General features: G+C 47.0%; 2 protein-coding genes across 3 annotated transcripts; one reads left to right on the plus strand and one right to left on the minus strand.

Annotated features, from left to right (window-relative positions):
* The first annotated feature begins 165 nt into the window (after positions 1 to 165).
* On the plus strand, positions 166 to 13,887 carry sesn4 (sestrin 4). Its single transcript, XM_076046503.1, has 9 exons — positions 166 to 410; positions 7,283 to 7,480; positions 7,963 to 8,145; positions 8,835 to 9,083; positions 9,341 to 9,464; positions 9,696 to 9,829; positions 10,909 to 11,075; positions 11,197 to 11,341; positions 11,951 to 13,887. Exons 1-9 carry the CDS (start codon positions 345 to 347, stop codon positions 12,038 to 12,040), a joined length of 1,356 nt encoding a protein of 451 aa, XP_075902618.1. The 5' UTR covers positions 166 to 344; the 3' UTR covers positions 12,041 to 13,887.
* A 579-nt stretch (positions 13,888 to 14,466) lies between these two features.
* On the minus strand, positions 14,467 to 23,009 carry foxo4 (forkhead box O4). 2 transcript variants are annotated; one of them, XM_076046745.1, is made up of 3 exons: positions 20,937 to 23,009; positions 18,227 to 19,887; positions 14,467 to 17,637 (listed from the first exon to the last, which is right to left on the minus strand). In XM_076046745.1, exons 1-2 carry the CDS (start codon positions 21,390 to 21,392, stop codon positions 18,250 to 18,252), a joined length of 2,094 nt encoding a protein of 697 aa, XP_075902860.1. In that variant the 5' UTR covers positions 21,393 to 23,009; the 3' UTR covers positions 14,467 to 17,637; positions 18,227 to 18,249. The 2 variants fall into 2 exon arrangements, with proteins under 2 accessions (XP_075902860.1, XP_075902859.1); XM_076046744.1 differs by having other exon boundaries at positions 14,467 to 17,640; positions 20,937 to 23,008.
* Positions 23,010 to 23,537: the final 528 nt, after the last annotated feature.

Genomic DNA, 23,537 nt, shown 5'->3' on the forward strand with positions numbered 1-23,537 from the left:
TGGTAGTCCAGCCATGAGTTAACCCCGGCCCAGTCTCCTTCCTGCGCAGGCTGTTGTTCGCAGATGTTCATTAGCATTTGCATGCAAGTCTATTTGTTAGCTGACGCCGCCCCCTGAACGCCGATTGGCCACACTGTTACCGGAGCTGTCAGCTCAGCTCCGGGAAGGTTTTCTCTCCTCTCCCCGGTCGAGCCTTCAGTTCAGAGTTACCGTCCGACCAGAGAGGCACCGCGGCCGGCGACAGGCTCCCTTGCCTTTGTTCGCTAGCTTGGAGAGCTCCTGGAGAGGGACGGAGCCGCATCCATGCAGTAGCCAGCACTTTCCCCCTCTCCCTTTCTTGGAAAATGATCATCTGTACGAATAAAATGGAGTATACCCTAAAAACCCAGAGCCAGCGAGTCCAGAAACAGGTAAAACTGACACTGACACTTGATATTTACGATTTAATTATTTTAATTCTTTTTTTTTTTTTTCTTTTTTTTTTTTTTAATAGTTCGGCTAAGTTTGTTATAATACAATTACAGCTAACGGCTAAAGTGAGGAGGCTGAGCTGCGTCCATTCATTTGCCAGAGGAATTGTTTCGCCTGTTATGCGCACGTAGCTTTGTTAAGATGTTTTTTCTTCCAGCAACTTTAAAGCAACATGTAGGGTGACGGACTGTGAACATGTTCTTTTTGTTCAATGCCCTCTGATATTTATAACTTACCGTCTTCTAGAAGCGTTACTCTGGTTGTAAGTTGGCCAAGTTAGCTCGCCAAAACTGCCTTAACATCACCAAACTTCTGCGCTAACAAGCTAACTCGGCTAACGGGTAAGTTCACCTTAGCGAACCTGTACAATCAAACTAAAACGGCAAAAATAATTATTTTGTTTAACACAGATTCACTCTGGCCATTTTCTATCCCCCCCCCAAACAAAAATGTATCATGTGTATGTATTTCCAAAACGGGTCGTCAGTGTATTTTGAAGTTACATTATCGTTTGTGCTATTTAAGGTATATTTTGCTTTTTTACAAAAATGCCACGAAAAACAAAATCACGTTGGCTTTGTGAGAGGTTTTGCTTGTCACGTATTTGCAGACTTGTCTGTTTTTGTTCGTCCATGATGACTCAAGTACTTTATTGTGGGCAGATGGTCATGTATATATTTACCGTGGCTTTGCTGAAATCACACGCGAATGCAGCCTTGAATGCAGCGTGAGGAGAAGGCTGTAGGTGAGGATGACATCATCTGGGGATTGGAGAGGAAAAAAGTGTCAGTTTTGCCTGGCGAACGTGAAGTAACGCGGCGCCTTTTAAAGATGTTATGCACGACTATATGACTACGAGACAGGCTTTTGGAAAGAAACCACCGGGTTTTAGATGTTCGCACTTAAACGTCCACATGTTGGGCTATTTTGTTTCGTCCTGCCTTTTATTGTTTCGCGGTCGCTGAAAAAATATTGGCGACTTTCATTGTGCTTTGCTGTTTGCTGGCTGAACTGGACTGCCAATCAAAGTTGTTTTTCTTCTCTGGCGCTGCTCTTCCGCCGTGCAACAGAAAGGGGGCGCTGTCCCGAGTGCAAGTCCACAAAAGGCATGTTTGCTGCAGATTTCAGTGCAGAAATGGAGCAAAAAAAAACAAGGAGGAATGTGAGCAACAAGGGATCCTAACAGACGGAGTCAGACGTCTCCTCCGCCGCTCATCTCGCTCAGCTGCTGTTGTTGTTTGATTTACACGCCTCTAAACATCACAACCGCTTGATTAACCCATTAAAAATATTTTTTTAAATCACCCTTTGCAACAAAAATGACTACTACAAGTTAGCAATGCTTTAAACCACTTGCAAGCAACGAGTAAAACAAGCATTTGCCTGAAAATCCTGCTGACTTGAACGCAATGCTTTGTGAAGTTACAAATGACCTCATTATTTGCCTTTTGTCACAGCATCCCATTCTCTGCTCTACCTGCCCGCTGCCTTTCTCTATCACTTATCTGCAGCATGAAGGCATTGTGCATTGTGGGTTTTTATTTTTTTTATTTTTTTTTCGGGGGGGGGGGCGATGTATGTCACACTGCAGTGTGGTAGTGGTGGTGGTGCTTTGTTAGTTGTTTGTCTTGTAGCCCCCCGCCCCCTCCCACCTCCCTTCCCCTCAACAAACACCTCGAGGCTGCAGCAGCTGCTTTCGCGCTGCTCCCCAAGTTCAGGTTGCCAGATCCCAAATCGTCCCCCCGACTCCAGCTTGACGTCTCTGGTGACGGCGGGGTTTGGATCTAAAGAGAGAGTTTATGCCCCCCAGGATGTTTGCGCACGATAAGGATGTGTAACCCTTCCACACACACACACACACACACACACACATGCACACACCCCCTAGCCTCAGTCAGAATGCAGATTGAATGTCCTCCTGTATCTGCACCGCCCCCCTTGTGCAGCCCAACCCACACACACACATGCACAGATGAGACGTGCACACGCGCTCATCTCGTCTCGAGCTGACACATTTAAGGGGGCCGGCGTCTTTTTTTTCCCACTTTTTTGTGTGTCATCGTGGCTCTGTCCTCTCCTTCCTTCCTTCCTTCCTTCCTTCCTTCCTTCCTTCCTTCCTTCCTTCCTTTCTTCTTCCTTCCTTCCTTGCTTTCTTCCTTCCTTCCAAACCTGCTGCTGCTGCTGCTGTTTGTCAGCGCACTATCAATGCTCGTCTTTGTCTCTCCTCTTACCTCTGCTCCGCTCGCACTTGCCATACCTGTTTTTCATCTCATCCCTGCCTCCTGCTCCAGTCTGATCAATAAACAAATCTATGTGGTTTTTGTTTGAATGTCAAATGAAGTGCACCTGAGCCCACGGCAAGCTCCTCTCCATGACCGCTTTTTTTTTTTTTTTTTTTTTTATTGCCATCTTCTGCCCGCAGGCCACAGGTTTACATTCATCTTGTGATTTTTTTTTTAAATACAGCAGTGCTCTCATGTCATCGTGGCTGTTTTTTTTTCTTTTGTCAGCTTATTTTTTTTTGGCTTTTGTTGAAAAAAAACACACAAAAAAAACAGTTGCCGCTGGACGTCCTGTAAGCACAATTAATATTGTGTGAAAATGTGTTTGTGTGAAGCCTGTTTGTGCGTTCTCTTGAATTCACGCCAGAGCAAAATGCGCGTCGTAATGGCATGTACGGCCGCTCAAACGCCCGTTTGTTGGCTCTTGCTTTATGAGGCCACCCACACATGCTTGTTGCCAGCTTGTCATGTGGGTTTTTCTTCATGTGGGCGGACAAAAGGACGGCGTCGCCGTATCAAAAGTGCTCCTGTGTGCGGCTCCCGTGGCCCATTTTCAGCCTTTAATTATGAAGGTGTGCGAACCGGTGCCTTTTCGACGCTTGACTAAAGTGCTATCAGCTGCTAACACGGAAACGTTTTCGTGACAATGAAAGAGGAATTGCGTCAAATTTGACCTTTTTGTGAAGATAACAGAAACTCGATTTTTTTCCTGTTCACCAAACAATATTAACACTTCAAAGGGGCTTTTTGTTGCCTAAAGATTCTGCTGAGCGTTGATTTTGCTTTTTTTTTTGCACTACACAGTCAGCAGACTTTGGTAAACCGTGTCATTTCCTGTTGTGCATCTGCTCTTACGAAGCCTAGTTCCTCTTTCCATTTAACTCGGATGTTGTGTTTGTCCAGACATGTTTATGACATTTCAGAAAACACCAATTTCCTGTGCAATTCCAGTGATGGGAAATCCTCCATGTTATGTTCTCCTAAAGTGTGTTTAGGAGTCGAGTGTTGCTCTTGCTTTACTATTGTTTACTGTGACAGTATGTATCGTACTGGTCTTTGTTTTTTTGTTTCCTGTCATGTTTTAAGTTCTTATTGTAGCAGATTGATCACATTATGTCCCGTCAGGTGAGTCACTTGTAGGCATGTTCACGTCTTATATAATAGCTAATAGTGTTTTGGTGGAAATGCAGTGTATTTCATCACAAGGATTGACATGTTGTAAAGGTCCAGCTTAGGGATATTAACAATTAATCGATAATCGATTAATTGTTAACGATTAAGAATTTAATCAATTAGATTAAATTAGTCGCAATTAATTGTACATTTTTTGCACAGGTAGTTAATATCATTATAACAGTGTAGTGGCAGGAATGATCAATTCAATACTGTGATGGTCATAATATACCTAGAACAAGTTACTTTTAAACAACTTAAAAAAAAAAGAAATTGCAATGTGACCCATTAGAAGTCAACCGCTTATCAATGAATCCTTAATTGATCAATAAGGTCAGTCAACTAACAATGAATTAATGAATCGATAATTTGCATCCCTAGTCTAGGTGTGTCTTCTCGTTGTGGTCACGGTCGCTCGTTCTTCACCAGTAAGAACTCGAGTGGCGGGTAGAGAACTAGAACCTGGCCCGTCCACAACAACCACTGATTTAATCTTCACACGTGAGGTGTTGTTTTTCTGGACTCGGCTAAAACACATCAGCAGAACTCACCAGCAATCTGCACATGATCATTTGGCTTTAATCTGGTTTCTTTAAGTGAACGCACCAGACCTCTGACAATGCAACCCTTCAGCATTTAGCTCATATTGCACTCTTTCAGTCTGTGGCTGCAGATTACAGCCCTGAAATTCTGTTTTCCGTGAAATGTTGAACTAGTTCCCCTCTACGGTCAGCTGAGTTTTCTTTTTCACACAAATTATGAACATCTGAACCCATTTCGCTGCTTCGACTTCTGTTTTTTTCCTGTTTTTTTCTGTTTGTTTTCTTTGTTAATGCAGCGGTTTCCTGTAAATACATGACTTCTTTTTTTGGGCGAGAGAAGCCACATAATGTATGCTCATTGTTGCATTTATTTATTTCTGTGTGCTGAGTCCCTGAGCGGTTGCGACTGATACTCCGGCTCGGTTCGCTGATGAGGAGCCCTTGTGTTTTGCAAGACAGAAACTCAAGTGTTTGGAAGTTTTTCTCGTCCGTCGCTCGTTGGTGTTTTTGGGGTCGACACCTCGAGGCTTCTGCGTCTTTCCAGCTGCTCCCAGTGAGTCTGCGTTGTCTTGGTTTCCTCACTGCCTTTATTTATCCTGCTGCTCTGTATTTAGGCCCCTCTCCTCCCTGGCTCTGTATAAACTCTGAGATAAAGGAGCGAAGGTGGTCAGAGTGACTTGTTTAATGCGTAGCACGTTAGCGTGTCTTTTTAAACTGGGAACTCTGGGAACAGGTGCAAAGAAACATTTGTGAACGCTTATATATACATCTGTATATACATATATATATACATCTGTATATATATATATATATATATATATATGTGTATATGTATATATACATACTGTATATTGTCCATATACATTCTTTTAATTTACTCTGCACTGTACATGCTGCTGTAACTATGCAAATTTCCCCAATGTGGGATGAACAAAGGCCTTCTTCGTCTTCTTCTTTTTATTCTTGAAGTCTGCGTGGGTGAAGAGGTGAAGGCTCCTCTCGGGATCAGAGAGGGACGCTCTCTCGCTCTCCCTCTCTCTCTCTCTCTCTCTCTCTCTCTCTCGCTGCAAGGAGAGGTGAAATACCGCACGGAGCCACCAGCCCTGATAACGGCGGCGCTGGATGCCAGGGAGCTGCATGGGGCTAAAATTAAGCGAGAGAGGCCCCGCCGCTTGCTATTCTCTCTCTCACTCTCTCTCTCTCTCTTTCTCTCTCTCTCTCTCAATTGTCTGTGACATAAGCGGAGGTGCCGGTGATTTGACAGCAGCCCGCTGGTAATCCTGGACAGCAGCTCCAGCCGTTAAAAGGGGGCGTCTTTGCCAACATTGCCGGCAAAGCATTTGGCTCCGGCCGCTGCCGAGTTCTCGGGTTTCACTGGCAGGGCGGGCAGGCGGGCGAGCGGAGACTTTTTCCTCGAGGCCGCAGCACCTTGGAGAGATGTAAAAAAAAAACAAAAAAAAAAAAACGGCCTCCGTTGGGGCCGTAGTGTTGTAGTGCTCGAGGTTGGTCTTGGTCTCGGACTGGGACTGGATCTGGGCCAACTGGGGATATTTGACCGGTGGAGACTCAACCAACACTGCAATGACACGATAATAATAAGAATCCAGCTGCTGCCTTGTTTCACTCTGTTTGTGACACGCACCCATATTCCGAGTTAATTCGGGTTTTTATTTTTATCATTTTATGACGCGGGTTCAAAGTGGCTGGCAAAGCAGCTAAATGTTAGAAGAAGTAATTGAAACACCTTGCTGAGAAGAAATGTTGCTTTTCCATTTATGTGAAAGCAGAAAAAACTACTGGTCATTTGTTCGTTTTTTATTTGGATTGTATATTTATTTTACTTTGCTATATACAGTCTTGGTTCTAACGTCCAAATGTCTTGCTCTCGTCTCGATGCTCTCGAGTCTTGGTAATGTCTTGGTCTCGGTTGGTGCAGTCTTGACTACAACACTGTGGGGCAGCGAGGAGGAGAGGAGGCCGTCTTTTTTTCTCGGTACCACAGATTTCCTGCTGTGTTTTTTTTCCGTTTTGCTTCCTCCTGCCAGTGCGTGAATCCCCCTCTCAGAGGAAAAACCTGCAGGTGCTTTTTCTTTCTCTGCAGATTTCCACTTTCTCTTGTCAGATACAATTGAAAAGCCGCTAATAGTCACGTCTCAATCTCGGTGGAATGAAGCCACAGAGTAGCTGCACGAAGTCCCCCTGGCAGCCAGAGTGGGGCGTTGACTACGTGCCAGCCGAGCCCCCAGCCGAGCCCCCAGCCGAGTGCCGCCGTTTGCCAGTTTATCTCCAGAAAGAATAACGTGCTGCCTGCAGTTGCAGCATCACGGCTGAACCACGACGCGGACACCAGCTTCCAACCTGGTCTCCTGGTTTCAGAGGCTTGGCTTCACAAGATCAGTAAAAAATAGACCTTTTGTTTTGTGTCTTTCAGTCCAATGTGACACACAGGCCCCAGATTCTTGATCCGTTCCTGTGGATTTTCCGTCGACTCCAGTCGGTCCCACACAGGTTTCCAACCAGTCTTTGAATGTAACAAAAGCCATTCCACCCTCTCCACTAGAGGGATAGATAGATGAATAGATGGATGGATAGATAAGTACTTTATTCATCCCATGCGTTTCAAATCTACCTCCGTCCATGCTGCGTTCAAGCTTCACACCCTCTCACTTTTACCTTATCGAGCTCCGAATGAAGCGATATTCGGCGTCGGCGTTTGATCGCCGTTGGCTACATTGTCAGCGAACACAATGAAAGACATCCAACGAGGTTCATTATTTCTAAATCTACATATATTTCTTGTTTCTCTCTCTGCAGATGATGGTGAACGGCGAGAAGGAGCGCGTGTCGCTGCTCTTCATGAAGGCTCTGGTCAGCGCAGGCAGCATGGACGCCGTGTCGCAGCAGATGGCCTCCCACCCGCAGTACTTGGAGAGCTTCCTGCGCACGCAGCACTACATCCTGCACATGGACGGCCCCCTGCCGCTGCCCTACCGCCACTACATCGCCATCATGGTCAGTGAGCCGCCGGCGCCGCCATCTCGCGAGCTTTCTTGTCCAGAACTAAAGAACATTTCAACATGAATGTCGGATATTTCTGCAGTGGTTGGCACTGTCGCCTCACAGCTAGCAGGTTGCCGGCCTGGTGCCTCTCTTTGCATGCTCTCCCTGTGTCTGCGTGGGTTCTCTCCGGCTTCGCTGCCTTCCCCCCACAGTCCAAAAACATGTGAGCTTGTGAGGTGAATTGGAAACTCTAAATCATATGTGTCAAACTCTGGCCCACGGGTCACATTTGGCCTGCAGTGTAATTACATTTGGCCCGCTGGCAATATACAGCATACATTCAGGTTGAAGCTAAATTTGTTTGGGTCCATATAAAAAGGTTCACTTTCACCCCGAGTGCAGGAAGCAGTGGGTATTGAAAATGGATGGATGCCAGTCACCTCCCCACCTTCATCCACCTGCCTCCCTTGTCTTTCCTGATTGGACTCTCGCAGGCTGCGGCGCGACACCACTGCTCCTACCTGGTGTGCCTCCACTCGGCCCACTTCCTGCGCGTGGGCGGCGACCCGCTGTGGCTGCACGGCCTGGAGGCGGCGCCGGCACGCCTGCGTCTCCTGGACCACATCAACAAGGTGCTGGCCCACCAGCCGTGGCTCACCTCCTGCTCCCACATCCAGGTAGGGTGGCCGCAGTGTCCACATCAGTCTTTCTCAACTGGTGGGGTCCCCTTTATCATCAAGCCACCACCTAAAACACCCAACTAGCCCAACACTAGTGGCAGCCTCCTTAGCTGTCTGTCTGTCTGTCTGTCTGTCTGTCTATCTATCTGTATCTGTCTATCTATTGGTCTGTCTATCTGTCTATCTATCTGTCTATCTGTCTATCTATTGGTCTGTCTGTCTGTCTGTCTATCTGTCTATCTATTGGTCTGTCTATCTATTGGTCTGTCTGTGTCTGTCTGTCTGTCTATCTATTGGTCTGTCTATCTATCTGTCTATCTATTGGTCTGTCTGTCTGTCTTTCTGTCTGTCTGTCTGTCTATCTATTGGTCTGTCTGTCTGTCTATCTGTCTATCTTTCTATCTGTCTATCTGCCTATCTATTGGTCTGTCTATCTGTATCGCCATCTATAAATCTAAAATTTATCTAAAATGTTGAAAGCACTAAATTGAAAGCACTGAATTGAATTGCACACAAAGCCGCGAGCCACCAGTTGAGAAACGCTGCTCTATGTAATGGATCCTCCACTGCCATTCAAAGTGTTTGAATGGTGACTAATGAAAGAGGAGGAGGTGGAGGAGGAATCCTCCAGCCTCCAGCCTCCAGCCTCCATCCTGACCCGCCTCCGCTCTTGTCTTCGTCTCCAGACGCTGCTCAAGTCGGGCGAGCAGTGCTGGTCGCTGGCCGAGCTGGTGCAGGCGGTGGTGATCCTGGCCCACTGCCACTCCCTCTGCAGCTTCGTGTTCGGCTGCGACACCAACTCCGACCTGGCGCCACTGGTCTCCGCCTCCCCCACCGGCTCGCCGCCCACCTTCTGCCTCTTTGACGCCGCCAACGGCAACGCCAACGTGCCTCAGTCGCCCGCCAACCCCTCGGAGCACATCACGCCACGACGGGTGAGAAGGCAGAGACAGCTTTCTTCTTTAGAGCAGGGTGTCAAACTGAAATACGCAGTGGGGCCAAAACTTAAAACTTGATATTTATTGAAAAAAAATCTTCTTCCAGGTAAAGTGAAAAAAAACAGTGAGACAGCTGTGTTAAACAGATGCCAAACAAGTTATTTATTTAGTTACAGCATATGATTCTGTATCTCCTCTGTGACGGACGATCAGTCTCGCCTCTTCCTGACTGTGTGTTTTTCCATCGCCGACAGTCTCTGGACTCGGGCTGCGACATGGCGTGTCTGAAGGAGAGGATCCACAAGTCGCAGGGCGCGCGTGACAAGCGAGAGGAGCTCCTGCTGCAGAGCCAGACGCTCCAGACGCTCCAGCCGACAGGTACGACGAGAGAGACGAGGCGACCCGGGGCGAGCAGCAGGCGGCTCAAGAGGCCCCTTTTCATCCTCGGCGCCCATCCGCAGCCAGGGAATTCAGCTCGTATGCTGCGAAACCCGAGTACGAAGCAGCCACCAGCTGAGCCGGAGTGACGCATTTCCTGTCTCCCCCCTCACACCTCCACTCCTCCTTCACCTCCCTCCCACCCATCTCCCACCCTGTGGCTTTTTTTAGATCTGGAAGTGGAGGAGGAGATGATTTTCTTTGCCGACCTGACGCGCTTCTCGCGCTTCACCACGGACCCCGACTTCTGCTATCAGGAGTTTGCACGCAGAGAGGACGACCACTTCCAGGTGTTCAGAGTGCAGGTGAGGACCAGCACGCACCGTGCGTGTGTGTGTGTGTGTGTGTGTGTGTGTGTGTGTGTGTGTGTGTGTGTGTGTGTGTGTGTGTGTGTGTGTGTGTGTGTGTGTGTGTGTGTGTGTGTGTGTGTGTGTGTGTGTGTGTGTGTGTCAGTCAGGTGACTGGCGGCGCCCGTCAGCACAATACGTTCCTGATTACGCAGCTGTAATCCAACACTTCAAACATCCAGGAACCAGCGTCCAGTTTGCTTTGAATCAATCCGTTTATTTAAAGTGCAAAATCACCATGAAACATGGTCCCAATACACTTTACAGAAAAAAATCTAATACAATTAAAACACTTAAAGAACAAGAAAACATCAAGAAAACATCACTACTTAAAAGTAGTGATGTGCTTATTTTACCTGAAAGTCTTTTAAGGGAAGAACTGTATCTGTAAAGAATGAGGCCAATTTAATTTCATGTTATTTTGTGAATATAGAGATGTTTTAGATCTATTCTTTAATGTGTTTATGTGCTATATTTCTATAATAACAACTTGCATGTATATTTGTGTTTTTCCTCTACTTTTTTCTTGCGTAAGCCGAGAGTTTCCTCCAAATGTCGTTGCGCTCGCGTACTGACGATAAAGATCTTGAATCTTGAATCAAAGGAAAATCCTGTGTTTACGGTTTAGTCTTTATTCCCATTTTGAAGCATTAGTCACTGCTCTGGAGTCTAGACGACCTTGTGCCTCAGATGCGTTTTGTCCGGAGGTAAACAGGAAGGGGCTGCCAGCCCACCTGCTGCTGAAGAGAGCAGTGTGGGCTGGGGCAGGATGGACATTTTCACGTAGCAAGAAGTTTCCCCTCAGTGGATGACTTACCTAGAGCAGAGGTGTCAAACTCTGGCCCATGGGCCAAATTTGGCCCGCAGGGTATTTATATGGCCCAGCGGAGCCGGCCCGCTGCTATCATACAGCACCTGGACCGCTAAACTATATAGTCCCAGTGTAAAGGTTACTCTTGAAATTTAAATCAGAAAGCTGCAAATAAAAAAATATTTAGACTGGCTTTATTAAAGTGTGAATTATGGTGTGGTGGCAGGACTACTCCTGGGAGGACCACGGCTTCTCGCTGGTCAACAGGCTGTACTCGGACATCGGCCACCTGCTGGACGATCGCTTCAGGAGTGTGGCCTCGCTGCCCTCGCTGCACAGCCCCGACCTGAAGAGGGCCATCTGGAACTACATCCACTGCGTGTTGGGAATACGGTGCGCAACACTTTTCCTTTTTTAAACTGACTTGAACAGAATCCGTCTTTCCCGCTGTTTTTTTTTTTTTTTTTTCTTCTTTTCTCCCGTCGCTGAACGTTGCGTTGGGTTGCGTCCGCAGGTACGACGACTACGATTACGGAGAAGTGAACCAGCTGCTGGAGCGAGACTTGAAGCTCTACATCAAAGCCGTGGCCTGCTGCCCGGACGCCACCAAATCCCCCGTGTGTCCTCGCAGCATGGTTCCCCTGAAGACGTCAGAACGGGTGAGAAGATCCCTTCCAACCTCCCAGGACCTCATAAATATCTTGTTTTTTCCTTTCGCACTCGATAGATATTTCATCTTATTTAGTGGTTTCTTGTGCAGCCATAATGTGTAGATGTTGAGGGAATCTCTGTTGACACCGACTTGATTGCAAAGGAATAGTTTATCGCGAGTGTTGGTCAGGTAGCGTCCACCTGAGGGAGCTTTCCAAGCCAATGTGAGCAACACCTGCAAATCGCAATTATACTTTATCGAAGTTTTGGAACTGTTGCTTTTATTTTGCGAAAAATTGTAAGGGAAATGCAGCTCCTGAAAGGCACCAGGCTTGGAATTGAACCCGCAACCTTCTTGCTGCGAAGTGACAGTGTTAACCACTGCACCACCATGTCTTATTTTATGTTTAATCTTTTCAATTAATTAAATTTTTCCTTCTTTTGCACTATATAGTTGTAATTATGCATAGTTCCCCTATGTGGGAATACGTCTTTTCGATTCAATTCAATTCAATTCAAATTGATTCAATTCAATTCATCTCTGCTCTATTCTGTTCCATTCCATCCCAGCGCTGTGACTGACCGCTGTCCCCTCTGCTCCCCCCCCCCTCCCCCAGATCCACGTCAACCTGCTGATCATGGAGGCTCGGCTGCAGGGCGAGCTGCTATACGCTCTGAGAGCCATCACTCAGTACATGATCGCCTGAGTGTTTTTACCGGAGAGGCAGTGGCTCGGAACCCTCCGCCGGCACACAAGGGGGGGGTTTGCGAAGGCCGGGGTGGCGGCGGCACAGGGGGGGTGGGACGGCCGTGGCACTTTCTTTTTAAAGACACAGAGCGCCGTTGTTTTGTAGCCGTGTCTCATGAATGTGCTTTTCTTCCCTCCGCCCCCCCCCACCCCCCACCGCTCCCTTCAACTTTAATGTTATAATGCCGCATTGTGCCACCTTCCACACCCCCCAGCCCCACACCCGCCCCCGCCGCCTCCCTGCCGCCGGTGAAGTCCTCTTTATCTCGACTCCCTGAAGGTTATGTGCAATTATTATGACAAGACTTCTTTTGGTGTTTTTTACCTGTTGTTTTGTGCTCCAATTCGATTGGAAACTGCTTGTTCATAGCAGTGAGTGGCGCCGCAGTAGCCAACACTCTCCCTTTTTGTATTAACGAAAGCTTTTCCTTCCCCCCACACGAAAAACAAAACAAATCTGTTTTTGTACACGTTGGGTGAATGTTAGTTGGAGACAGGGGCCTATTTTTTTTGACAATCCTTGTCAGTGTTGGAGGAAGAGGGGGAGGAGGAGGAGGAGGAGGTGGAGGAGGAGGACGACGTGATTTGGACAGCAGTCGTTTGTCTCTTCTTAATATTTTGTATTAATGTTGGTCAAGAACAAACGGAACAGTGTCGCGTCACTATAGTTTCTTTTAATAAGCACTTTTTTTAAACTTTATATATTTATAATTCAAGGTAGCTAACTAGTGGACATGGAGACGCTCAGTGTTTGGCTCTGTTGTCTTTCCTCTCGACTGTACGGCGCGTTGCTAAGGTTTTTAGACTGATGGTCAAGCATCCAGACGTAGGGGAATCGACCCTCCTATTTCAAAGTGAAGGTACTGGTCTTGGCTGGAGTACAGGATGCACATCTGACTTCAACAAATCTGTCACTCAAAAGGTCAAAGGATGATTTCGTACAGTGACGCCGAGCCGTCTGCTCGGTGAGCTTTCTTTTGTTTGTGCCATTGTGCTTGGAAACAAATCAGACTGAATCTCAGACCAAAGGATATTTACTACTAATAATAATAATAATGAAAATTTAAACTGAATTGGACAGGTGTTAAAAAAGAAAAAAAAAAGTTCCGATGTAAAATGGTACTGGTCATGAGTTTAGCTTAAAGCTTTGTGTGTGTGCGCGTGAGCCGGTCAGCATTTCAAGGCATTTGCGAAGCAGTCTTTGAAGCTCTTGTACATGTTGTCTTTTTTTTTTTAATTCATTTTTTTTGTCCTACTTTTGTAAACTTGAGTACCTTTTGTTTGTGTTGTCTCTGGGTGTGACGGTAGGACCTGCCTGTTAATGTAGCGGTGTGACAGACTGCCTAGAGTTAGAGATGCTTAGCCAACCTGGGGACGTCGAAGAAACAAGACGAGAAAAGTGCATATCGAAGAGACGCGCTGTTAACACAGGTGCCTTAGGCTGAAAGTGAAGTGCTGCTGTTGAAGTGACGCGCCGGAGCTACTGGTGGAGGTGGAGGACGTGCTCGTCAGCAGCCTGGAGACCGACGGACGACTTGGAGAGCCGTCGCCGCTCAGTGTTTGTTGCACACCGTTTTTCTGATGAAACACTGCAGCTGTGGACGCCTGTGATTTCTACCGGACACTTTGTAAATGAGCTGCAGCGTCTCAGCAAGAGCCTTTGACACAGATGGATGTTTAAAAAAAAAAGAAGAAAAAAAAAAGAAAATGTTCAACTTGAGCATATTTGACTATGTACAATTATTTAAAAAAAAAAAAAAAAAAAAAAAAGATTTTTTTGAAAATAAAGATGCTCTTTCAAATGAATCGTTTGTTTTCTGTTTTGGCCTGTGTAGGCAATGCAAAAAAAAAAAAAAAGAAATGTCTGCATTGTGGACTTAAGCATAACTTCAATAATTATTTCAAAAATAATTTTGAAATTACAATTTTAAAAGTACTTAGAAGTAATTACACAGTTATAAAATGTATGTGGTTGTATTTTGTAGTGACCAAAACTTGCTGCCTCACTGAAAGAAGGTTGTGGGTTCAATTCCGGGCCTCGGACCTTTCTGTGTGGAGTTTGCATGTTCTCCCTGTGTCTGCGTGGGTTTCTCTCTGGCTCCCTCCCACAGTCCAAAAACATGCGTGTGAGGTGAATTGGGAACTCTGAATAGTCCGGAGGTGTGTATGTGAGTGCGAATGGTTGGTTGTCTGTGTTTGTCTCAATATGTGATGAACCGGAGACTTCGAAAAATGGATGGACGATCTAAGTGTCCGTCTACTTATCAGGAAGTAGTACATATTTAAATGGACAGTGGTGCCCTCTAGTGGCGGGAAGGTTGTTATTGTTGCTAACCTGCGCGACGAAAAAAAAACAAGCAAGAATGCGACAAGGAGTCAGACAACGGGGGTTAAACAGTTTATTAAACTTATTTATGTTTTTGTTTTTTTTTTCAGAACTGTTTGTCATCTCTGGCTTGTTTTACAATCCGTTAAGAAAGAGGAGGGGAAGAAATAAAACTATCAACAATAATAAAATCCATTAACATGATTGGCTTATGCACAATTTAACCAGTCCCACCCACCCTCCTGTATGGGAAAATCTGAGTATAAAATAATCCCACATTTACCCACTACTAAAATGCTTTTTTAAAATTGGGGTCATTCTTAAATGGCAAAACAAACATACAGGGTCTAACTGCTAGTTTAAGAATACTAAAAACAAATATGTAGATAGTTAAAACTGGGGGTAAGGGAAGGGGAGAAAATAAAATCAAAACCACACCTGTCCCCTTTGTATGGAAGCAAACAAAGCACAGACACGAAATCCTGGCGCAGTCAATTCAACGGGTTGGGAGGAGGGGCTAATGCATATCAAAACATCCTAAAAAAAAATTACATGTTATCATCAAAATAAGAAATCAATCATGCACCTTTAAAACAGCGGCTTCTCTGCCTTTAGATCTATCAGTGGCTGGTTGGGGAGGAATAATAAAAGGGGCAGGAACCATGTCTGGGTAAAGATACTTGTGCTGTATACAGAGAATTCAAAAGGCCCGGATATGCACCGTCTGCATCCAAAACACGTCACAAGTTACACCTAGCACCTTTGAGAAGCCTTTGATAAACCAGAGTGCTTTGGAAAAAAATCCATAAGCTAAAGAAGTTCAACACAAAGCTACAGTGAGAGGGATTTCCAGGGGTTTTTAAGAGTGAGGGGGTTCGTTCCGATCACTTTTCTGAAGAGTTACATACCAAAAAAAAACAAAAAAAAAAACACTACGTACAAAATTTTAAATGGAGGGGAAGGAACAGAAAGAGAAATAACGTCTGTCTCGCTACAGAGTAACATCATGCTATAGTGTTTTAAATATTAGGTAGAGAAAAAAAAAATCCCAAGAGAGAGGCTAGCACTGATATACATAGCTGGAGAACTAGGACACATCTCTCTTAAAATAAAAATAATAAAAGTCAAATTTGAGGTCAACTCAACAGAAATGTCTGCAGGAAAACAAATCAGAGACGTCTCGGGTTGTTTTTCCAGTACGAGCAAACAGAAAATGTGTAGAATAAATAGCATTTTTTTTTGTTGAGTTTAGTTTTTTTTTTTTTTTCTTTGAACCTGCCCTGATTACATCTGTGCATAATTGTTTTCCTGCTGTTTTTCCTCCGAGCTGCCCTGAGAGGTAACGGTTGTATTAGTCTCATTTTGAGATGACGATTCTGCGGCGCGGCAACGTCAGGTCGGGCCGGTGAAGGATTTTCTTTTTTTTTGTGCCACTTTGTCGATGACACAGTTTGTTTTTTTTGTTTTTCCTTCGTACTTGAACACACAGTGAGGCAGGTCGCTGGGGATTTTCAGTTCCATTGCTCAAGACACGCACTTTCGCCCCGCCGGACACACTTACAGGCATCTTTTTCTTACTCTTACACTGTATGTACACCGAAATACTGTGTGTGAGGCTGGCGCGCTCGCTACTCGCCATGCAAATGCAAATATTAGTGTTCCTTTGGTTATGTAAAAAAAAAAAAAAAAAAAGAAAATCTACATGCATGTCATCCTTTACAAAAATAAAAGTATAGAAAATTACAATTAGAAATTATCTGAAAATGTTTCTTCCGATGTAAAAAAAAAAACAACAACACTTGTCATTAGTTATATATTTATGTATCAAATATCATTTACCTCCGTATTAAAACTATGATCAAATATATTCTTATTTTTGTACCTCTTATTATATGGTGAATTTCTATCTCCAACTAAATAACCGAACATTTAATGTGTTGGCGGAAGAAATCCATCCTCCCTCAACAACTAAATATCAGGACTTTTTTTTCAAAAAACAGCAAAAGCCTTCAAGAAGTGATTTTTTAAATTTCCTTCAAGATTTCATCTAGTTTTACTCTTAAATCTGCATAGCGTGTAATTCATATACATGTGCAACGAGTACTTTCAAAAAGAATTTTTCTTTAAAAACGAAGATTTGAACCCCATTCAATGAAATGGTACAACCTTAAAGTGGATGTGTTCTAGTTTTTTTTTGGGATCCCTGTGAGACAGGAAACCTAAGTGCTGTGAAAACGCACAAACTCTGGATCCAACCATCACGTCCGCCATCAGACAGCGGAGGCAAAAACTGCTGAGACGACATAATACTCGGCCAACCAGTCACTCACTCACGGTTGGCATGAATTCACCCTCGAATGCCCTGTGTATCACTTTACAAAATCACACATTCTTCAACTTGTTAGATCAACATTAGGGATAAAATAGAAAACCTCTAACTAACACCTACCTTCACGCAAAGAAAAAAAAAAGAAAAAAAATGCCAAACTGCAAATACAAAAACCCTCTTCAACGCCAGATATCCTTGTTTTTTTTCGTTCTCGCCAAAAGTGAGAAATGTGAGTCCAATGATGAATCCAACAGTTGGAACCCCCGTCTCCTCCTCCTTTAACAGAGAGAGTCTCGACTGCGGAGGCGTCGGCCTTCTCGGGAGATCACAGAACATCTGCTCTGGCATTTTAATGCTGGCCGAGTGTCTGTGGAAAACTGGCCATTTCTCCAACACCAGTCCATTGAGTTCTCATTATCAAAGCCATGGCAGTACCTTATCCACCCTCCTGCTGTTCTGGCGTAACGTAACTGAAATATAAACATGCAAAAAAAAAAAACAAAGAAAAAAAATAAAGTCTGTTGCACTCTAAAAACATGGTGTCACGCGTCTTTAAAACTCATTTTTATCAAAAATGTTGCTGTTTTGTGGGTAAAATGAAAAAAATCTGTGCATAGTCGGCTGAAATCTCCTGTGCATCCTCTTGGCACGAGACATTAGTGACGGACCTCGGCGTCAAAGGGGGGGTTACATCAACAATTGATTCCTGAGGGGGGCGCTGCTGCTGCCGCCGCCTCAGTCCATGGGGCCAAATGTGGAGAATATGTTTTACACCCTCGGTGAGGTGACAACCTGAGGGACATTTTAACCTTCTAACCGTGAATGAGAGAAAGGGAGGAGGAGAAATGCATCAATCGTCTTGTGGTTTTTTTGAGGTCTTCTCTTGATTGGAGGTCAATTCCTGCTGGACGGGGGGGGGGGGGATCAGACACAGCAAAACAGTCATTAGTTCACAAATTACACACTCGTTTGAAGGTAAAACACAAGAGCAAACTTGGGCAAACTTTTTGACTGGTGGGCCTAAAATGTGCCAGAGGGGCTGGAGCAGTAAAAGATATATCATGAAATATGCATCTTTGAAGCCCCACAGTATTTAACTTTTTATTGAAGTGACTCCTACAACACTAAAAACATGGATGAAATGCAGCTATTATATTACTTACTTACAATTAATATAATTTTGGAAGATCAGCGGGCCGGATTAAAAAGTTTAACGGGCTGCATATGGCCCCCGAGCCGTAGTTTGCCCATACTTGTACCAGAACGATCAGTTAGATCATCAACAAATCATTTCTACGTATGTAGGTTTCAGCCATATTACTTCAAATATATTTTCCATAGAGTACATGACCCACAGGCCATTTCAGGGGTAGGATTGCATGAGTTGTTATAGTGATGGAGGTAGACATCATAATTAGAAAATTGACTTATTTTTCTAAAGAATGACCAATTATTTGAAGGTGTTGTTCTAGCGTCTCGGTGACGTTTACCTGGCTGACGCCCGCTGGAGGAGTTAGCTGGGCACCCAGCTGTGAGTGGAGCCCTGGGTGGAGGCGGGCCCGGCGTAGCCCTGGCCTCCTGGCATCATGGGGTCAAAGTTGAAGTCGATGCCGTCTCCGTCCATGAGGTCACTGTTGATGATGTAGTCCACGTCACAGTCCAGGTTCTCGGTGAACATGTCTATGTCCAGGTCCGTGGGCAGCCGCTCCTGCTGGCTGGGGAAGCAGGACGGGCCGCCGAACTGTGCCATGGGTGGCAGGGTGAGGCCGTGGTTGGCCGGGGGGAGGGGCCCGCTGTGGTGGGAGCCCACCACTGTTGGCACTGAGGCATGCTGGGCCTTGAGGGCCGAGAGCTGTGGCGGGTCCGGAGACAAACCTGAGAGGATCATCCCTAAGCCCATCTGAGGGTGCTGCTGGTGCTGGTGGTGCTGGTGCTGGTGCTGGTGCTGCTGGTGCTGGTGCTGGAGGTGGAGATGGTGATGCTGATGCTGATGCTGATGCTGTTGCTGTTGCTGCTGCTGCTGGTGCTGATGCTGTTGCTGCTGTCGTGGCTGCTGCTGCTGCTGTTGCTGCTGCGGTGGTGGGGGCGCCATCGGATTCGGATGCAGAGCCAGTGGGGCCACCTTGCCAGGCTCCAGGCCCTTCCCCAGCAGCAGCTGGCCGGGTTTGGGCCTCATGGCCACCGACTGGGCCAGGCCCATCAGACCCACGCCGGCTGGGTTGGGCATGAGCGGGTCCATCTGAGTCATCAGGACGTCGGTGGGCGGGGGGGAGTCGGAGGTGAGCAGCGCCTCCAGGCTGGAGGGTACGTGGCCGCCGTAGTGGGGGCTGAAGAGGGAGTTGCTGAAGGCGGCCGGCTCCTTCCCGCCGGGGCCACACGGCGAGACGGAGGCCTTGACGGTGGCAGTCGCGCCACCATGGGGGGACGAGGTGGGCGGCTGCACCAGGGTGCTGGGCGGTGGCGGCAGCTGGCTAAAGGAGGAGAAGCCGGCGGAGGAGCCACGGGGCAGCAGGGTGGCGGCCGACGGCAGCGGGGTGGGCGGCGCCGGGGGGGCCGTGCTGGGGCTGGCGCCGCCCTGCTGGCCACCCATCAGCGTGAGACCGTCGATCAGATCCAGTTCCTCCATCAGGGTCTCGGCCAGCGTGGGGGTCAGGCTGCTGGCGGCGTAGCGGCCCAGCAGCGAGTCGTCGGCCAGGCTGTCGTCGTCCTCCTGACCCGGCGCGATGGGCGACAGGCGGCCGCTCAGCGTGCTGGCGTTGGAGCTGGTGCGCGGCCGGAAGCTGGTCCACATGTCGCCATCGTCCAGGCTGTTGCCCCGCGACGAGGGGCTGCCGCTGCTCACCCCCCACTTGCCGAACTGCTGCGAGGAGCCGGGGCTGTCGGTGCTGGCCGGGGCGGCACTGCCGTCTTCCTGCAGGGCTCCTCCGGCGCCCCCCAGGCCGCCCGCGCCCGCCTGCTTCTTGGTCTGCTTGGCCCTCATGCGGCTCTTCATCAGCTTGCTGCTGTTGTCCATGGAGGCGGCCCGGCGCCGCGGGGCCTTGCCCATCTTCCCGCCCTCGGGGTTGAGCATCCACCAGGAGCTCTTCCCCGTCGACTCGTTGTGGACCCTCAGGAACTTGTTGTGGAGTGACAGGTTGTGGCGAATTGAGTTCTGGAGGTGAAGAACACGTTACTCAGGTTACTGCGTTACCACCAGTCACTAGCGCAACCGTGAGATAATGGCAGGTGACATATGCTTAATTATCTAATTTCACTGCATGGGTTCTCCGGCTTCCTCCCCACAGTCCAAAAACATGCATGTGAGGTGAATTGGGAACTTTAAACCGTAGGTGACCTTAGGTGTGTGTTTCTTTCTAAGTGGCCCTGCGATGAACTGACCACTTGTCCAGGGTGTCAACCTGCCTCTGACCTATGACAGCTGGGAGAGGCTCCAGCAGACCCCAGGGATAAGCGGTATATATTGAAAAGCTGTTCAGGCTGAGACGCACCTGTCCAAATGCCATTTGAAACTGCCACCCCAAGGTGGTTTCAATCAGTTTTGCAAAAATCCGATTTCATGTGATTTGTGACTACAAAAGAGCCATTCGGTTTCAATCTGGATGGGTAAAAAATTGATTTTGGCTGGCAGTCTGAACGAGGCCTAAACAGGACCAGGTTTTACACTGAGTGAGTATAAATACATTAAGTTAATATTATTGCCATTATGAGGCTAAAACGTGTCAATTTATAATATTTCTGGTTGGTGGTGTGTCATGGGATTTTTTTCAATGTAAAAACTGTGCCGTGGCTAAAAAAAAAGAAGGTTGAAAAACACTGCTCTATTATTAAACTATTACACCTGGTGCTTGTTTCCTCTCACTCGATTGTACATTTAAATTCACATGATAGCAGATCATTGACTAAAAGAGGCGGTTGAAGCTGAACTCGGGGTCTCCACTCAACCTCGCTACTTAAGGGCTCAAACACTTTTTCTCTTTGTCAGAACTTCACTCCCCATGTGCGGACTTCCCACTTCCCTCCTTGATTCCGGTGTTTTTCTAGTATCCACAGTATCTTTTGTTCACTTCTGTCTTTGTTGCTTTGTCACTGTGTTGATTAAACTTTGTTAATTACGTTTTTTTGTTTTTTTTTCGAGCCGAGTGTGTCGACTTCTAGGTCGCAACTCTGCTCCTCGCATAACACTCGGGGGTCTCCACTCACCTTCCAGCCGGCGGAGCTGTTGCTGTCGCCCTTGTCCCTGAAGTAAGGCACCGTTTTCACCATCCACTCGTAGATCTGCGCCAGGGTCAGCCTCTTGTCGGGTGAGTTCTCGATGGCCTGACTGATCAGGTCGGCGTAGCTCTGATTCCCCCACGCGTTGCGCCGGGAAGAGCCCTTGCGGGGGGTTGCTCCGGCTCCGCCCACGCCGGCTCCGACCCCGCCCTCAGCCACCACCGCGGCGGCGGCGGCCTTCTCGGGCTCGGACGCGAGGTGCTGCGGCTCCGGCTCGGCCTTGTCCTCGTCCGCGGGCGGGGTCCCCGCGGCGGATTCGGCGCCGTCGGCGGCCTCCGCTTTGACAGCCGAGATATCGGGCCGCGGCAGGGGCCATGTGCAGGAGCGGGGTCTGCTCTGGGGCTCGAAGTCTGGGTCGATCGGGGGCACCGAGGACTCCTCCATGACGGCTCTTTAAACGCTTCCGCTCGGCCCAAAACAATTAAAGGGATCGCTTAAAACATCCGACTTAAAAAAATAAATATATAAAATAAAATAAAGAAAAGTTCCAACAGTTCGTGAGATGGTAGTGATGAAGGAAAAAAAAAAAAAAACAACAACAACAAAAAACAATATGTTCCCCCTCACCGCGGGGGTGTAAACAGAGGGTCTGCAAAGAGACGTAATAATCTGAACACACCAATAGCCTCGGTTAATCCTCAGATTGGAGATTAGGGAACCCAAATAATCTCCTTTATAGTAACTATCATAAACCTTGTGATTTATAGAAGGGAGGAAGGCTGGGATGAGCGTCCCTTTGTCTGAATGAGAGAAAAACAAGAGTGGAGGCTCCACTTCACCTAAAGTGAACCGCAGTTTTTTTTTCTCTCGCCCGAGTATAAACACGCGCTATAGGAAATGCATATACATATATATATATACATTTACTATATAATATATACTATATATGGCATGTGCATTTTAAACATTTATAACAGGACGACGTCAATATTATAATTTATTTATTTAAAAAAAAAAAAAAAAAAAAACTATGATAATAAATGTAAAAACTTGTGAGACTACAAGAGTTGGTTGTGTCGCGTGAGCCGGAGAGCAATCCCTCGGGGCAACCCTGCGAGTCTCCGGGGGTAAACAACGGGACGTCTGGCCAAAGAAATGCAGACCACGAGTTTTCTTTCAAGGGAAAATCTCGTCCTAAGTGCCGCAGTGGGAAGCGAACTGGACCGGTTAAACGGAAGTGATGGTACTAATGCGGAGACGAGCCGAGAGACACACCGCTTCAAACTTTGTTTTTCTGCCAGCAGTCAGTCAGTGTGAAAAACAGCCGCCGTCCAACTGGTCGTGTCGGTGAAAAGCCGCTGCAGCTCAGGGACGCGGAGACGTCGAGCCAAAGGAGCGCAGCCGCTTCAAAAAGTGCCCACTTCAATGTCCTTTATAGAAAAAAAAAAACGACGGATGAAATGCGGCCGTACTTCTAACAGTCGCTGCTTTTAGGTGCGCACGAGCCGCCACATTGCGGCCGGGCGCGTGCCACCATCTGCCATGTTTCTCCGCACGATGCCCAAGAAGCACTAATCACAAGAAAAACACCAGCAGCTTCTCACCCGGCCCGGGGGCCCCCGGAGCTCCGCCCGTCGTCGTCTCGCCGTCTCCCGGTGGAAATCCTCAATATGATTCCCGGAGACTTTTCTGGCGAAGTAGGCTCAGTCGCGAGGTCCGTCGCTCGCTGAATCGCTCGCTCGCTCGGCTCCCACTAGAGAGTAGCGCGGTAGCCGCCGCGGCGCTAGCTGCTTAAGCTGCTGCTACTACAGAGTTTACAGTCCTTTCAAAAGTCCGCCGAATACCTCCGGTAACTTCCTCAAAGTGTCCATTTATGCTCTCCGGTGACTTTTGCGCGACTTTGGGTCGTCGTGGCCGTCCAAACGTCCTCTCCTTCGGGGTCTTTTCCACTTGTTTTGTTTTGTTTTGACTCGGGGCGAAGACTCCCTTCTGACGTCTGTTTACCACCGTCAGGCGACGCCCTGTGCGCATGCCCAAAGTGCGGGCGTCTGGGAAACGGAGTCGGTTATGTATAAGCAGCCAGCCAGCCAGCCAGCCAAAGGAAGCGACAGTTTCAGTGTTGTTTAGTGCAACAGTGTAGTACGCAGGTATACACCGTATGACCACTGGAAACGGTGCCGAATGACCGTGCGCAAAGAGGGTTTTTTGTTGTTGTTGTTGTTGTTGTTGTTCTTTTACACAAGTTTGCTTTCCCGTTAAAAAATGTGATTAAAAATGTTTTATATTCTAATCTGTTTGAGAGTCAGCTATTGCTTTAGCGCCGCTTCAAATAATTTATTTGTGTTTGCACCACATTTTGCACTTAATTAATTATTTATTTGTTTTCGCTTTATTTTAAAAGATTTTGTGACTGTTGTTCATCAGTTAATTAAAATCCAGCTGTAAATGACAGTTATACATATTGTTGCTTGCAATAAATTTACATTTAGACAATACATAATTATAGTCTTTCGTGATGTCACTTACATGTGGATGCATACTTAATGCGTTACTGAGCATGGTGGTTCTTGTTTTGTGTTGTTTTGAACC

The sequence above is a fragment of the Nelusetta ayraudi genome, unplaced genomic scaffold (genome assembly GCF_046127955.1).
Source record: "Nelusetta ayraudi isolate G7.1 ecotype Tasmania unplaced genomic scaffold, CSIRO-AGI_Nayr_v1 ptg000090l, whole genome shotgun sequence".
Taxonomy (NCBI): Eukaryota; Metazoa; Chordata; class Actinopteri; order Tetraodontiformes; family Monacanthidae; genus Nelusetta; species Nelusetta ayraudi.

What these genes read in the sequence shown, in the direction of transcription:
- sesn4 (XM_076046503.1), top strand. Translation starts at nt 345, where the DNA reads ATGATCATCTGTACGAATAAAATGGAGTATACCCTAAAAACCCAGAGC. An exon ending in TCCAGGTGTTCAGAGTGCAG is followed by an intron (nt 9,830 to 10,908) that starts GTGAGGACCAGC and finishes GTGTGGTGGCAG; the next exon opens with GACTACTCCTGGGAGGACCA. An exon ending in CACTGCGTGTTGGGAATACG is followed by an intron (nt 11,076 to 11,196) that starts GTGCGCAACACT and finishes TTGCGTCCGCAG; the next exon opens with GTACGACGACTACGATTACG.
- foxo4 (XM_076046745.1), bottom strand. Translation starts at nt 21,392, where the DNA reads ATGGAGGAGTCCTCGGTGCCCCCGATCGACCCAGACTTCGAGCCCCAG. An exon ending in ACAGCTCCGCCGGCTGGAAG is followed by an intron (nt 19,888 to 20,936) that starts GTGAGTGGAGAC and finishes CTTCACCTCCAG; the next exon opens with AACTCAATTCGCCACAACCT.